The 15668-nt window shown below is 43.8% G+C and overlaps 1 protein-coding gene across 1 annotated transcript in view; it reads right to left on the reverse strand.

Moving 5' to 3' along the window:
• Positions 1 to 2899: 2899 nt before the first annotated feature.
• Positions 2900 to 15668, reverse strand: part of SDK1 (sidekick cell adhesion molecule 1) — a 423082-nt gene continuing 410313 nt past the window's right edge. Inside the window, exons 44-45 of the mRNA XM_061356969.1 lie at positions 15437 to 15566; positions 2900 to 8959 (exon numbers count right to left, since the gene is read on the reverse strand). Of these exons, the coding sequence (XP_061212953.1) occupies positions 8687 to 8959; positions 15437 to 15566 (403 nt within the window). The 3' untranslated portion in view covers positions 2900 to 8686. The remainder of the gene's footprint in view (positions 8960 to 15436; positions 15567 to 15668) is intronic.

Below are 15668 nucleotides of genomic sequence, written 5' to 3' on the forward strand. Positions count from 1 at the left end.
AGCTTCTCACTCAACCCCTCCAGGAGGATTTTTCAATCTACATCCCGGTGATTTTTCTTGCTCAATCCAGCAGGATTTTTCTATAGGAACTAAAGCCAGATGTGTAGCTGGTGGGATTAACTTTCACTTGTTTCATGAAAAGCTTTATTGAAAATGAGCATCTTTTTCTCACCTCTTTAATTTCTTCTGCGGTCCAGAGGCAGCTATGGATCAATAGAAGTGTTTTCATCGATCACCCTGGATGGTTTTTGCTGGATGGAAGATCGAAATGCTGAATCCTGCATCCTGCTTCTGCCAGTCCTTTCTATAGTGGGGAGTTAAAACATTTCCTAATTTCCACCAGGTCATGCGAGGTTTAATCCCAGAGGATAGAGTCTCATAGCAGATTAAGTCATAATCTTATAAATCAATCCAGAAATTGGCCCTGCTTCATCCCAAATTCTCCATAGTTCAGCTTTTCCAATGACTCCAACTGCTCTGCTCCTCCCCTGCCCCTCACCTCTGGGGTGTTTATACCCATCAGATGTACTTGTAACTATACAAAAACCAACACAAAATTATATATAAAAAAGTTTGGGCTAACAAATTGGGTCTTGTACTGTTGGAATTAAGACTCAAATTAGGTCAGTCATGTTCCCCTGGCAGGGAAAGAATGATAGTGCTGGAAAACAGACCATTTAGAGGGACCCAAAAATAACTCATCCTGCTGTTCTGTAAGAAAGATGTATTTCCTTCGCCATGCACTGAGGATATTTGCAATTGAGGCCACTTGGGCACAACCAGTCACACAAAATGTGGCTTGGTCCCACAGGCAAAGCTGGCCTGTGCCTCAACTTCCTCCTACCAAAGGAGGGATATTAATCCTCCCCAGTTCAATAGGGCTGCTGTGAGGTTACCTGAGTTTGTAAGGCATTTTATCACTGTTGGCATGAGGCCCCAGGCTATATTACAGGTCGTTTTCCAGACTTGCTTTTAGCCTTATCTGCACTGTCTTTTCAGTGAAGAAAGTGCAAGCATTTGCATGAACTCAGATTATGAAGGGTCAGGGTGAAGGACAAGCCCATGGTTTCATCACTGTGAGCACTGTTGCTTTGCTAGAGTGCATGTCCCAGCCAGGTCAGCACACGTGGTGCACTGAATGTCCTGGAAATTGCACAATGCAGGGAAGAGCCTTTGAATGAAATTGTGGGTGTTGGCTGCTTCTTCCTCTGAGGTGTTATTGTCACTGGAATGCATCAATAGTTTCTTGTTTGCTCATTCCTCCATAAGACAGGTACAGATTCTTGGACTGTGCAAATGACTTCACCAGTTTCGGTGCTGCTGAGAAAGTTGCCTTGTGAAACCTCACTGAATGACTTCATCCATCAGACTCTTCCGATTTAGGATTATCCAAACTCATTTACAACCAGTAATGAACATGCCAATTGCCTATGTAATGAAGGTCTCTACCAGTGGCCACATTGCCTTGGCTTAGTGGGACATGCCCTGCATTTCAGAGGAAACAAGACAGCGAAAGGACTCCTGTTGTTGGGGCACAGTGGAAATGAACAAAACCTCGGCAAAAACATGTGTTCAGCTAAAGTTCTTTTTGATTTTGTGGGAAATGCAGGTTTCAAATGAAAGTAATTGGTGAGGCAGGAGGTGGAGAGATAAAAAACAACAAGAGGCAGGCTTAAAAAGAAAGAAGCAAAGAGGAAAATAAATAACCCTGGAGCAAAAATGCAGAAGGAAGAAGAATCAAATGAGACAAATAGAAGGAAAAGGATCAGTAATGAAAGCCCAGATTACTTGATTGAGTCAAGCCACTGCCTGGGCTGGTCAGGGCAGGGCAGGAAGCCAACCTCTGTGTTTTCTCTGGTATTGTTTAGACTACAAATGCTGTGGCAGATTTCCCATTCACTCCCGTGTTTAAGTCCATGCTCCAATCCTAACCACGATAACATGTGCGGAGGAAACACGTTCTGAGAAGAGTAAGGGCTGGAAGCGGGAGGATTACGCACTTTGGAGCCAGATGACTTCAGAAAAGCACTTCTGCATCTTCTGGTAGTTTTGCAGGATGTCTCGTTCACAAAACACTGCACTGTGAGGATTTTGATCTTCAAAATGGGTACGTTGATACCTCTGGGTTATTACAAGCTACCAGCCACACAGGACCACTTGTATTTATACAACACTGCATTATTTATAATATCCCTTTCAGGAGAGATATTATAAGAGATATGAATTCTTTACTCAACAGTTTGACTTTTTCCTCCCTCTCTTCCCAACCCCCAACTCTCCCACTTAGAAAACATCGATTTCTCCCCCTCATTTTTCCCACCAGAGCTGTAGCAAACCTGACTGGGTTTAGTTTACTTCTCTAGGCCAGATGCTCAGCTGGTGAAAATCCCCAGCAATCAACCTGGAATAACAGAGCTGCCCTGATTTCCATCAGCTGAGATCTAGTCCTGCATCCCCAATGCCAGCACCTTTGTGGGAACAGATCAATGGCTGCTACAACGCTGCAGGGGAGGACAAGTATTATTTGAGGGGATGAAGGTGTACAGAATAGCGGCCCCACTATTCTGTAGGTGGTTTCCACTTCTGAATGAGTTTAGACTCTCCCTTATTCAGGATCTGGAAGAAGCTTCCCATTGTAAAATAACAAAATATTTAAGGCTGATCAAATTTAGGGTGGAAACCATTAGAGTCAGTTTAGCTGCAAAGCAGCAGGGGTTGTAGATTTTACAGTCCAGAACTAAGTGAGGAATTTCAGTGTGTTACGTTTTCACTGTCCTGAGCTGTTAACTCATCAGCATGCTGGCAAGGCACCCAGAAACTTCTTCAAGACAAAAATAACAGAAAGAGGCTAGAGAATATTTTCTTTTCCCCAAAAAGAAATGTACCAAGGACGCGCATGTTTCCAAAAGGGTTCTTTTAATTAGAAGCAAGTTTGCAAAAGAAGAAGTAACTTTCTCATATAAAATAGTGGAGTGGTGAAGGTGAGGCTAACAAGAGGTGTGGAACAAAAATCCAGGGCAAATCCCCAAGGAGACACTGAATTAAAAGCAATGATCTGATAACCGTAGTACACTGAAGGGTAACTCAAACACAGCTGTGTAAGGTGCTCCTACCCCTAAACTGACAGCAGATACCAAATCAGAGGATGGATTCCATCCCAAGAGTGGCAAAGTGAGCGGCTACAAACTCTCCATAACACGGTGTCCTTGCATCTTTCTGCTACCCAAGAGCTCCCACCACACTGTGACAGGTCCCAGCACTGCCCAGGAGCATGACAACATCAAAGGGGGAGCACCCATGGTGCTTCCTAGCTGCCCCTCTTGCAGAATTCCACCACATGGTAGCAGAAAGGTGTCATTCCCAGATCTAGAGAATAAGACATAAATGGGAAAGCACTCCAATATAAAGCTCTGTAACCCCATTCCAGTCTCTACATCCAGTGATTCAAGCCCCAAGAAAGTGCACAGTGATCAAACAGTATCAAAATAATGAATTTCCTGCTAAGTCTTGAGACTCCAAGGCCGTTTAAAATGGGAAGGTGGCAGCTTTGAAAAGACAGAGTTCTGAGTCGGAGCCTGAATTTCAAGTCCCAGTGGTATCTCACTTGTTGTTCAAACAGATCTCACTTGTTCAATGTGTTATGTGTGTGCTTATCGGTTGTGGCTCTCTTCTACCAGGAGTGGCAAACTTTACACCTTCACAAAGTACAAAGCCAACTTTATCTGGGAGGGCTGGGGGTGGAGATGCAGGGGAGAAGGGATACAGAAGTATAAAGAACTGAAGGGACTTGTTAGGTGGAGCTATTTAATGCCCATGCCCAGCCCAAAATGTTCAGTAAATGTGCTACTAATTCAAAGGTGGCTTTCCCTAAGGCGATTTCAATGGATACTGTACAACCATGTGGTCATGCATGTGGCTTTGTGTAAACACCACGGCAACATACCTCTCCCCATGTGACCTCTAGTATTGCCATGATGATGTATGGACTCCACACATCAGCAAAACCCTATGAAAACAACCTAAGAAATGTGACTGAACTAGCAGGAGCTCCAGGTTGGATGAAGCTGTTTGCAGTACAACCTGCCCATCCAGCAACTGCTCTGTGTTGGCTTTTCCTCTCCAAACACAACCCCTCATTGCACATGCCCTTCTGACTGCTATTGACAAAGGAGATCACTACAGATAGGAGGTCTAGGAATCACATTCAGTTTTAGATCTCACAGGTTTCTAGGACTTCAGGAATTCCAGTGGCCCTGCTAAGGGTTATCTTTCTTGTGGGATAATTTTGGGGTTTAGTTTTTGACATTTCCCAGTAAATTCCTTTTCTAAAAGGATTTTTCAGAAACAAGTTGCCCTGCATGATCTAAAACCAGCAAGTGGGAGAAGACACCAGCGCTCTGTATGTATAAACAGCCATCTCTCCTCCTTGTTTTGGAGAGCAGACTGGATAATCTTTGGATGACCCAATGGATTTCTTGAGGGAAGCAATGACAAGGATAATAAATGCATCCTTGTGTCAAGACAGATTTGGACATTTATTCTAAACAACTGCTGCAGCAGCTTCTGGCAGAGACCTGGGTATAAACAGGAAAATGAGATCCTGGACCACCTGAAAAGCATCACTGGCTTTAACACTCAAAATGAAGAGGGAAAAAATAATCCTTTTGGGTAATGGATTAGTTTTCTTTTTCTGGATGTTTTTTTTCCTTCTCTCCAGTAATGCCAACTGCTTCCAAAGCGGGATCACTGGTCATGGTGTGATTCGTTTAGCAACCACTGATGAAACCCCTTGCTCTGGGCTCTCCCTTCTCCATGCCCTCCCCATGAAGGAGTTTCACAGAGGTGACTCTCAGGGTAGGGAAAAAGAGACTTCCAATGAAAGTAAAACAGCTCCCTCTCCAGTCCCTACTCACTGCTGCCACTTGCACCCAAGCAGCACTGGTAGTGCACCAAAATTGGAGGATTAAAAGATGGGAATGGAAAATATTCCACCCAAAGGTGTGGGCTGTGCTGAAGATTATGTGTCATACTGACTCCGGGGGGATAAAAATGCTCCACTTTGAGTGGAGTGGTACATCTTTTTCACTTATGTGCTCTTTTGCACATGATTTATGATAGGTACAACTTGAGGTTTGGTGCCACTGGGAGCAACAGGAGCACTGGTGATGGTGATGGCTGGTGTCATCTCAGCCCTGGGAGGGGGATGGACACTTGGCCACATTTTTCCTGCAGGAAATTGGATATTTCCATGGCTACTGCATGAAAAATGAGCTCCTATTAAATCCAGCACCAAGAGACCCCAAGAATCATTGCTAAGTAAATAAACAAAATATCCTAAGAACGTGTTTTAAATATAAGCCTTCATTTTTCAAGATTGTTCTAAACAAGAAGACAGAAAGAGAAGTGGATTTGATGGGTGAAGTTATTGTAACATGACAACTAATGTTTAAAAGGCATATTTCAAGGCTGTGATTCCCAGAGATTACACCTATGAAATAAAGCTTTCTTGCTAACTGATGGAGTGCTTCCTTCCAGATAGAACAGTTTACCTGATATCTGAGGTAAATAAAATCTACCCATTAATCATATTTCCTTACTACACGTTAACAAGAAGGCACAGGCATCATGCATGTAGCTATGCAGGATCCTGGCCAGCAGAACACACATCCTATGCTCATCTCATGGATGAGCAGGGCAGTGCACTTCCATGCTCTGCAATTGCTTAAGTAAAATAAAACCACTGTGGACTGGACTGGAACAGAAATACCTTTGTTTGGATCAACAGGTCCTAAAGGAATCACACCTAACCTATTATTTTGGCAGCAGCCAGAAGAAAAGAGCCATACAGCCAACTCAGCAAGCTCAGGCTTTTGAGCAGCAGATGGCTCTGAGAAAAAAGGAACAGTCTCTTCTCCTCACTTTGTATAAATCGTGCTGCTCCCCACGCTGTCATTCAGTGGAGCAGTGGCCACAAAGTCCATTTCCTTTATTCCTCATTGTTCCCTTGCTTTTTTGCTCAATGAGGTATCAGATCAGCCCCAGGGATTAACTGCACCTTACACCGATACAGATCTGGCAATACTCAGGAGATACAGAGCTGCTTGCACTATGCTTTCCTTTGGAACAAACTCTTCAGTGTTCCATCTACTTGTTACTAATCTATAGCCCTAAGCCCTTAGTGGTCCTTGAACAGCACTACTTCTCATACCCGTTGGATAAGCACCACTAAAATTCCGACAGCAATTGCATTGCTATGTCACATGGATATAAAACAAGGTGTTTAAAATACGTAATCTGATGCAGGAAATAACAAAAGACAAAGAAAACAAATCAGAAAGGCATGTAGATGATTTTCTCTAAGAAACAACAACAAAAAAAATCAGACAGCAAACAAATTTTGGCAGCTCAGTAATTAAAGCAAAGTCCATATGGCTTAAGAGAACAGTCAAAGTGCACAGAAGGCAGTGGGGGTTTTGTTTGCTTTGCATTCCTCTTCACAGTAAGCTCAGTCATTCTTTTAGAGCCCCTTCTCCATCCCACACACATCCTATGCAGGTGCAGAGAGGAGGACGGCTCACAAGGGTTTGGCTCAAGTTCATGTCTTTGTATATTCCTTGCCATCTAAGGAGCTGTGTGGGGATCATTATCCCAAACTCAAAAGCCCTTAAACACACCCACTGGAGTTTTTGGTTTTGAACTTTTTCTTTCTGGAGCCTTTGGAGAGGAACAGCAATCCAGTGCCAAAGCTATCCAGAACGTGTATGCACCAAGAGCAGCAGTGCTTGGAGGCATTGCCAAAGAGGAAAAGCAGTTCTGAGCTTGTCTGCCCTGCCCAAGAGGCACTGAAATGTGACAGCAAGGCTGAGCTTGCCCTTGGACCTCAACTGTTCAGGTGAGATGCCACCAGGCTACTTCCAACCACCCCCTGTGGGCAGGAACAGGCAGCACTGTAATCAATGCCAGGTTGATTTCACTAACCTGCCTTGAAGACACCAGCACCCAGTGCCACAGCTGTCCCACATCCCTCCAGAGAGGCCAGGGACAATTTGCAATAGCAGTGCCCACATGTGCCCTGATGGGATGTCAGGAAGCAGCAGGGTATCAATTGTCCTGGCTGACTTACATTCATCTGGGAGGAAATGCCAGATGCTGGAGTGGCAAGGACTTGCCTACTTCCAAATTCAGCTTTAGAACTCTTGTGGTTAAAATGTATGGTGATCCAGGGCTCTTGTTAGGTCCAAGGGTTGGACTTGGATTCTCTTTAAACTGATAACTTCCTTGCACATAAACAACTTACTGCAAAAACATGACAAGACTCAGGAAAAGGACAGAAAAGAAGAAAACAAAAAGTGACTTATACAAAAGGATGGAAAACGAACTAAAAATCCTCTCTCTTCTTTCAAAGGCTATAGCTTCAAGGGCACAAAGAAGACTGTAAATGTGTGCAAGGTAATTCATGACCCTAATGCTTGCAGAACCTGGTTAGCTGTATTTGGAGACACTTCTGCCAGATACAAAGCTGAAGAATCAATAAAAGGCACCTGTGGACACCAAAACTCACCCAGTCTGTGCGATGTGTCTTTGCACAATCAAATCAAACAAACCCAGCTACTGTGTACTGGTTTACACACCAGTAAGCAGTACTGTGGAGTCTGGGCAAGAAAGGGTGTTCAACTGCTATTGACAGGGCAGGATAACTTTGATGATCAGAAACCTCATCAGTTAGTAGACTCTCTAGCTTGTTGGTGCAGTCTTAACTGAAGAGATTCCTCTGGCTTGCTGGGTTGTGTCCACTGACTTCTTAAAAGTGACCAATTCAAATGGTACATGCAGTCCATGAGGGAGGATCAGAGCCACACCAAAAATAAACTGACCTTGCATCTGAATTCTTCCCACTTCCTTCACCCACTACTGCCTACAGTGCTCTTTTGAGCCATCTCCTCTTCCAAAGGTCCTGGAGTTGGAATATTAAAGAATGCAGCAGGTCCCATTTGAACAACAAAGAAAAGCAGGTCAATAATGCAGTATAAATACACTGGTAGTGAGCCTAGAGCAGACACATCTGACCCTAAACTGATCAGCCAGTGCTCTTAATCTGGGGAGCAGCAATGAGGAGAGAGATGTCTGCTTTTCATGTAAGAATTTGTCCCTTTTATGTCTTCCTACTTGGCTTTGATGGCAGGGAAAAGTTAAAAAGAAAAAAGAAAAACTAGAGAAAAAACAAAAGAAAAAGGAGCCTGGGAGGTTTTATGTTTTCTCTTCAAATCACATTACAAAGTCACTCATTGCATCTAGGGAATTCACCTCCTTGTTTGGGAAAGGCAGGACAGAAGGAGGGGAGAGAAAGAAAGAGGAAAGAGAAGGGTGTGGGAGCTGCTTCCTGAAGCAGTGTTACAAAAAGCAGTTAAAAAACCCCTACTATTCACAAGTGGTTAAAATCATCACTTTTCAGAATTCCTTTTTTTTTTTTTTTTCCTCTTTTAAACAAAGGTTCAGCTCGTTCAGCTCCATGTTCTCAGAGTTGATTGTCTTCAGGAAAAATACCCAAACCCCAGCCTCATCCGTGTTCCCATCCATTTCTACCCTGATAGAGAAGTTACCCACAGTTCACCGCACACATAGTCACTGCGCCGGGTCCCCCCCTCCGAGTGCCGCCGGCAGTTCGGCTCCATCCTCCATTCCCGTCTCAAACAAAGGAGGAGAACCCTGTCACTGGAGTCCGGGAGCCGGGCGCAGGCTGTCCCATTGGGGTGTACACCCCTCCTGAGCTCTGTGTCGTGATGACAGTCTGGAAATAGGGTTCTGTCTCGCTGGCGGCGCACTCCTCATATCTGTAGGATGCTGGGTGCTTCACACCTTTCTGCTGCCGCTTCCATGAGTTGTAGTAGGTGGGGTCGCTCATGTAATGGTTCACAAAGGAGTGCTTTGGCAACTCATCTTCATAATCTGAGTCAGTGGCCTGGAGCATCAGGAAAAAAAAAAACATAAATCAGCCATTAGCATCCAGGATTTAGCTTGTTCCACCTTAGAAGAAATCAGAGACAAGTTTAATATCACCAGCTACCCTATAAGGGTAGGATGGTTTGTAGTCCAAGTGTAATACATGCTGGCCTGTAGAAAAGCACTGTGCTCTGGGTTTAGCCAGGCTTTGCTGTTAGAGGGAGAGTCCCCTGATGAACACTGGTGATAAGAGATGCAGAGAAATCCCTCCTAATTCATTGCAGAATGCTGCTGTGGGAGCTACGTTGACAAAAGATGCACGGAAGTGTAGAGATGCCACAGAGAAACCAACAGCTTTCAATCACATAATCAACAAGACTGCAATTACAACTCAGAATATCTCTCCTGATGCAAGGACATCCCTGCAAACACACTGAAGTTAGCCAGACATGCTGTTGTTTGTGGTCAAACCAGGGCACTTGCACAGTGCTCTGGGTTGAGCTTTTAAGCATTGAAAATTAGTTCTATCACTGAAAGGGAATTATGCAAAATCACCGTTTTTTTTCAGGCAAACATGTCTATCTGTATATGTTCAGGCTGATTATTGGTGGTACAACAAGATGCACAACCAGTGGTGACAGAAGAAAGAGAACACAAAATCTGGAGAACAACAGCCAGACAGGAGGGGTGGCTTTCCTGGAATGTCTTGAGAACAGCTCTGTTTTCAGAGTGAATCTACACTTGAAACACTGATGCATGACGGCTGCATAGCTTTAAAGCTCATATCAATAGTGAGTGAGAGCTCTAGTGAAATATAACCAGCTAAGCTTTGTGCATCTGTCCCTCTTCTGAAGTACTGCTGCTGTGATACAGCTGGAGGAATCACAGAGGGCTTGTACATCTCCGAGTGCAGAGATCACAGCAAAGTCACAGTATCTAAGTGCACATTTTCCTTCTGTTCCCACCTATAACGGACCCATCCCATACAGCACACAAGCATTTACCCAGTCATTTCTGTATCTCATGCCTTCTCTCAGAATCTCTCCTTTGAGCATGCAAAAGCTTTTATTTCCCCCCCCCCCCAATAATCCACATAACCAATTCTAAAGGCAATTAAACATCAAAGTAGTAGCTGCCTAAGACTTGCAAGAGAGAGGCAGGTAAGTGCAGCTCGTAACCGTTAGTTGCTGCAATCAGTTTCAAAAGGTTGGTATCATTCTGATCTATGACACCTCACAGCAAACACACATCCTTCTTGATCCTGTCTGCCACACAACTAGTCTCTCCTTCTCTAAAGCTCCTTTTTAATGGTCTCTGAAGAACAATCCTCAAATGCCTTGCGAACCATCGTTTGAAAAGGGCACCGCATCCATCATCCCGCTTCTTTGCCTAGATACCTGCTTCAATACTATTTTGTGCCCATTTTGCAGCACAGAGGGTGATGGACAGATCTGAGAAATTTTTCCCAGTTTTCCAAAAGTCTGAGTAAAGCAGCTCTTTACAGCTTGGCAAAATTGCCCTTCCTCCATTACCCATGCTTTGGCTCTTTTGGAATGATGTACTGTTTGATTATTTGAAGACTACAAAGCCTCAGGTGCCTTGACATGTAATTACTATTACAACAAAACCCTACCAGCATTTAATACTTATTCCACAAGGAACTCGACAAGTCTATCTTCTAGAAAAACACTCTTTTGCACCAACTGCCAGCCTTGAGAATCCAGCACCCAACTCTCTCCACTGACCTTCCTGAATAGGTGTTTTTTGTGGCATGCCTGGAATATTCCCAGATTTGGACCACTTCATAGCCAGAGGCTGCAGGCAACAGTTCCAGAGCCTTGGCACCAGTGCAGGGAACATCCTGCCAGCACTACCCAGTCTATTTTTGTCAGGGGCTCCAACAAAAGTGCCTCTGCTGACTGCAGATGTGGCAGCATGGCAGGGCATAGCAGCAGGCAGTGACAGCTCAGGTTGGCTCATCCTCAGCTGCAGATGCAACCAACTTTACCTGCAGACCAAAGGTCTGCAAACCCTGGTTTCTTCAGTTCTTATCAAGAAAAGAGTTGTTACACTTTGCACCAGCCTACACCTTCAAACATTCTGCTGCAGCTCCATCATCTACTATTAAGGTTAAATGTGACTGGGAAGATGAGGGGTGATGTGGGCATCCAGAAGAAAAGTCTCCGCATCCTGAACAGGTTATGGGTCACTCCTTCCCCAGTCCACCATCACTATTACTGACTTGGTCACTCTCCAAAGAGACAAGCCCCTGCTGTAAAGATGAATCACAGCATCACAAACGTAACGTAAAGAAAAGAAAACCCACCACAAACTTCTAGTGGCTCCTTACTGGTCTTCCTGATGTCCCCACAAACATATAGAAACAAGACAATCAAAAGCTCTAAGAAGAAATGCTGAGAAGAAGCTGCATCCAGAAAAGCAACACAGGACTTGCTAGGTATAATAATATACTGATGGTGGCCCTTGATTTCTGTCCATTGCTAGCAGAAAAACACTCACCACAAAACTAATATAATTTCTGTACCTAAGCCAAGTTCTTTCAAGACTGCCAAAAGTCAACATAATAAAGAGAAGAAATACTGGGAACACTTTTAGATGGGCTGCTGCCATATGAAACTTATCATGAACAGAAAGAGAGAATTCAAAACAATACCCTCTGCTGATAATCTGTTCGTGATACCAAGTGAAAGAGAACACTGATTTGGTGTAAATAAGGCCAGTGCCTTTCAGAAGCAACTTTCATGAAACATATATAGCCAAACTCCACTATCATTAGCACTGATGCTGGAAAGAATAACCTACTGTTAGTGCCAACACAGTCTGTTTTCTTTGTGTTTCCCACAGAACAGGCAGGAACTGACTATTCCAATGTTTCTAAAGTATCTTCGAAGTTCTCCTCTGAACCATGCTTACCAGCAAGGAAATTCCTAAATTTCCATCCCACATCCCTCTCTGCCCTGATGAAAATCAAGAAGTAGCAAGATAAACCTGTTTTGCATGACAATGCAGACAGCTTATACTAGAGGATTACTTTTTAGTGGTTTTTAAACTATTGAGTAAATAGAAATGCTGCAGGGTTTTTTGCTTTGTTTTCAGTTTTCTCCCTTCCCTGACTGTGGCTTTGTTACCTTGGAAACCTCCATAGACTGAAGCGGGATTGGGTGTGCGGTGACATTACCAACTGTCAACCAAAGGTGCATGGATGCCTTTGAAATAACAAATACAGAAAATAGGAGCCTATTTAAGTATTTTATTGATAGCACAAAGTACCCAAGTGCTGTTCAGAGGCAAGACAGCAACCAGAGCTGGCCAGTTTAGTGAATGGGAAAAGTGCAAATAGCTCCGATTACTTTCCATTTTTTTTTAAGTGACTGCATAAGGAACAACTTTATGAGATTATTTCTAAAAATGTAGAAGGCAGCAGTTTCTTCTGGTTGACATGAAATGAATGTAATTGAAGTGAAATGCTGTAAAAGAAACAAGGTAGCCTAGTATGCAAAAAGATTTCTCTGGACGCAAGGAACCCTTGCCGTTTTAATGTGTCACCTGCAGGTGGTTTCCACACAGTGCCCAACTTGTCAAAATCATGAGGACTTTGTTGGAAACAAGTTAAATCATATTCCCTATTAAGTGTTAAGTGGAAATTTATAATATCTTCTTACTGAGCTGGGAAAGCAAAAGCCAGACTGCAGGGAGCAGCTGGAAAGACCAGAGCACCACCAGCATTTAGCACTGACTGATAACATGTGCTATGTGGGAGAATACTATCTCCTGAAAACAGGTTTTGGGAGACCACAAGAACATGTGAGAACACACAAACAGACACCATTCCCTTCTGTAAAACTGCTCTTCCATGGCTGGGTGCCATCGCAGATATATCTTCGCATTTCTGTACATGGTGAACACCAGATTTCTTCAGATTATCTGTCCAGAACCTCGTCCACTTGACTCATTATCTAAAAGCCTATTATTATTAATCACTTAAAAATTACACTCTTAGCACTCTCTTGCTCCATACCTGCCAATTAAACTACTTTAACCTCATTAACAGCGCTAGTGCTTGGCTTTCATGACATGGAGTAAGTTAACCTCTTGATTTATGGATATTGAGTACTGCTTGGTCTTCTTGATTTTCTTTGTTTCTCTCTTGCTCTCCTCATCAGGAGGGAGCTCAGAGGAAAGCCCCCAGGCAGATGAATTGCAAGTGCAGTCAGTCAGCCTGAGAGTTTTTCACAGACTTCTTCACGTTCAGTAAAGCCCATGAGACTTGAAGCCAGAGAGCTTCCTTCTTTTCCATATAAAATCTTGACACCTCAGGCAACAGGGGTAAGACTAAGCAGCAACAAGATGACATGGGGGTTGAAAGCAAAAGCACAGATTTCAGCTCTGCCTGGCCTTTTGTGCATTGTGTTAAGTGGAACTTGATATCCACACAAAGATGTATTAGAGGGAACAGCATAAGGACCCCCTTTTGCTGCAGATGACCCAACCTGTGTAGAGCTCTTATATAAAGATATCTTTAACTCTTCATATAATGGGAAACACTTCTGCCTGTTAAGAGAGATGGAAATTCTGAAATTCTCAGAAAACAGAACTTGTTGTTAAGATCTCCTCCGAGAATAGATACACAAACACACAAAATTAGAAAAGACAAACAGGAAGAGCTAATAGGTACAGAAATACTAGAAAAGAGAGTGGTCAAACATGTATACCCACCTCTGCCCCAACTGACCCTCACCTCTTGTCTGTACCAGCAAACACAAACAGCATTTTCAGGCTGATCAAAAGGCAGCATCTCCTATTGCTACCTCTACTGGGAGTGTATTAACATTTCACGACTAAAAGCACGCCCCACCACAAGAAAAACCCAACAGGCATCAAAGACATTATACAGAAAGCCTGCATATCTAAGCCCCAAGGAAAAACAGGAGGCATATTTTGTTCAGATACTCACATACACACACAGATTCACAGAAACATTAGAATCTCAATTGAGACCTTCAGGCTCGACTGCAATACACAGTAAATAAATAATATTAATAATAGCCTGAGAAAAAAAAAAACAAACCAAAATTACTTTCTTCTGTGCTGCACAAACAGTGCATACAGAAGGCAGTAATGACACCCTGCAAGTAGACTTCTGCACATTACCAGGAAATACCACATGGGGCATTGAAATGAATGTCAAAAGGTGCCAGTGCTAAATTTGTGATCATGCTCAGCAAACTCTTTTAATGACAGGTTTAATGCCGAGTTGTTACAGTGACATGACCAAAGCACTATGGGTTTAATCTGGAGGGTAACGTCGCACAGACAGCAGCTTGAGCTGCACCAAGGAAAGCTGCCTGCATGACAGGTCGGCCACAGGGCAGCACAAAGCAGCAGGCTGTCCATGGTAATTAGCAGGAGGTGAGAGCTAGGTAGCCAGGAAAAGCAGCTGTAGCTGCAGGTGCAGAAAAGCTACAGATGAAAACTGTCATCATCTTTCACTATTTGCTGCTCTTGATTTATTCTTGCTAGAAGGGTCAGGTTTGGAGTAGTTTGGCCCACTGCTCGCTTCTTGCGCTGTCAGTTCAGATTTGTCAGGATCTCAGCTGACAACACAGTTTTAGAGACAGAATTACCTTTCTGGATGTCCCTTGAAGTCTGCCTATTCACCCTTGGTCCCTGTTGGACTACAGGCCACATGCACTTTCTTTCTCCTTAGAGGGAGCCACAAGATGGAGCACTGCCAGATTGATAATGTCAGCATATACCCACCTTCCTTTGATAACAGAGGCTAAAAGCAACCCGAACAGAAGGCTCTACTAGAGTTAAACTAAAGCTGCAGGTTGGGATGTTCAGAAACCTGAACGCTGAGTACTCACAGATATGGCCATATGCTCCCTGGCAGGTTACTCATTCCCCACTTACTCCCCCTATAACAGAGGCAGTAGTTACCATCACTCAAGACCACTCTTCTGAACCTTGGTGCTTGCTCTAGCTTTCTGAAAAAGGCACTGTGAGAACTTCAAACCACATCCCATACTTCAGTCAATGCAACAGTCCAAAGGGTGTCCCATCATCCAGATGGTAGCTGCAGCCAGCTGGCTATTTTGCAGTATATGTAGATTTTCCTAAAAGTGCTCCAAGTCTGCAAGCCACAAGTAGAAGGGAAGGTCAGCACACACTAGCTGACTGACTGACTGCACTTGTCTTTTTGTGTAACATTGGAAAAACACAAATATCCACCAAGGCCAGGTCTGGAGTTTCCCCTGGTTGGGTCCTGCTTGTTATTCTTTCCTTTGACACTTTAAGATATGACGTGAACAGCCCAGTGAATTGGACATTTTAAAGTCCCCAAGATAAGACGAACAGTGAGAACACTATAATGCAGGTACGGGATTTGGACTTCAAAGACTTGCCAGGATTCAGCAGGCAAATGAATGTCAGCAGTGACTGGACAACATTTGGTAAGGCAAAGGGAAAACCTTACCTCTGACTCTGATACCTCTAAGGGCTTCTCACTGAGGCCCAAGCCTTCGGTCAGCACAGCTCCGTTGTACTTGTTGCAGATATCCTCATCAGAGTAGTGCAGCCCCCCTGGGCTTGGGCGAGGAGGAGACCTGGGAAATGTAAAGGGTGAGTGTATGGGATGTGACACAATTAAATCATGCTTAGAAACCAGCATCCCAGCCTGGGGCAGTGACTTGGGCATTAAAGTCCTC

The sequence above is a fragment of the Neopsephotus bourkii genome, unplaced genomic scaffold, assembly GCF_033783945.1.
Source record: "Neopsephotus bourkii isolate Nb327-2 ecotype Australia unplaced genomic scaffold, CSIRO-AGI_Nbou_v1 NB_882, whole genome shotgun sequence".
Classification (NCBI taxonomy): domain Eukaryota; kingdom Metazoa; phylum Chordata; class Aves; order Psittaciformes; family Psittacidae; genus Neopsephotus; species Neopsephotus bourkii.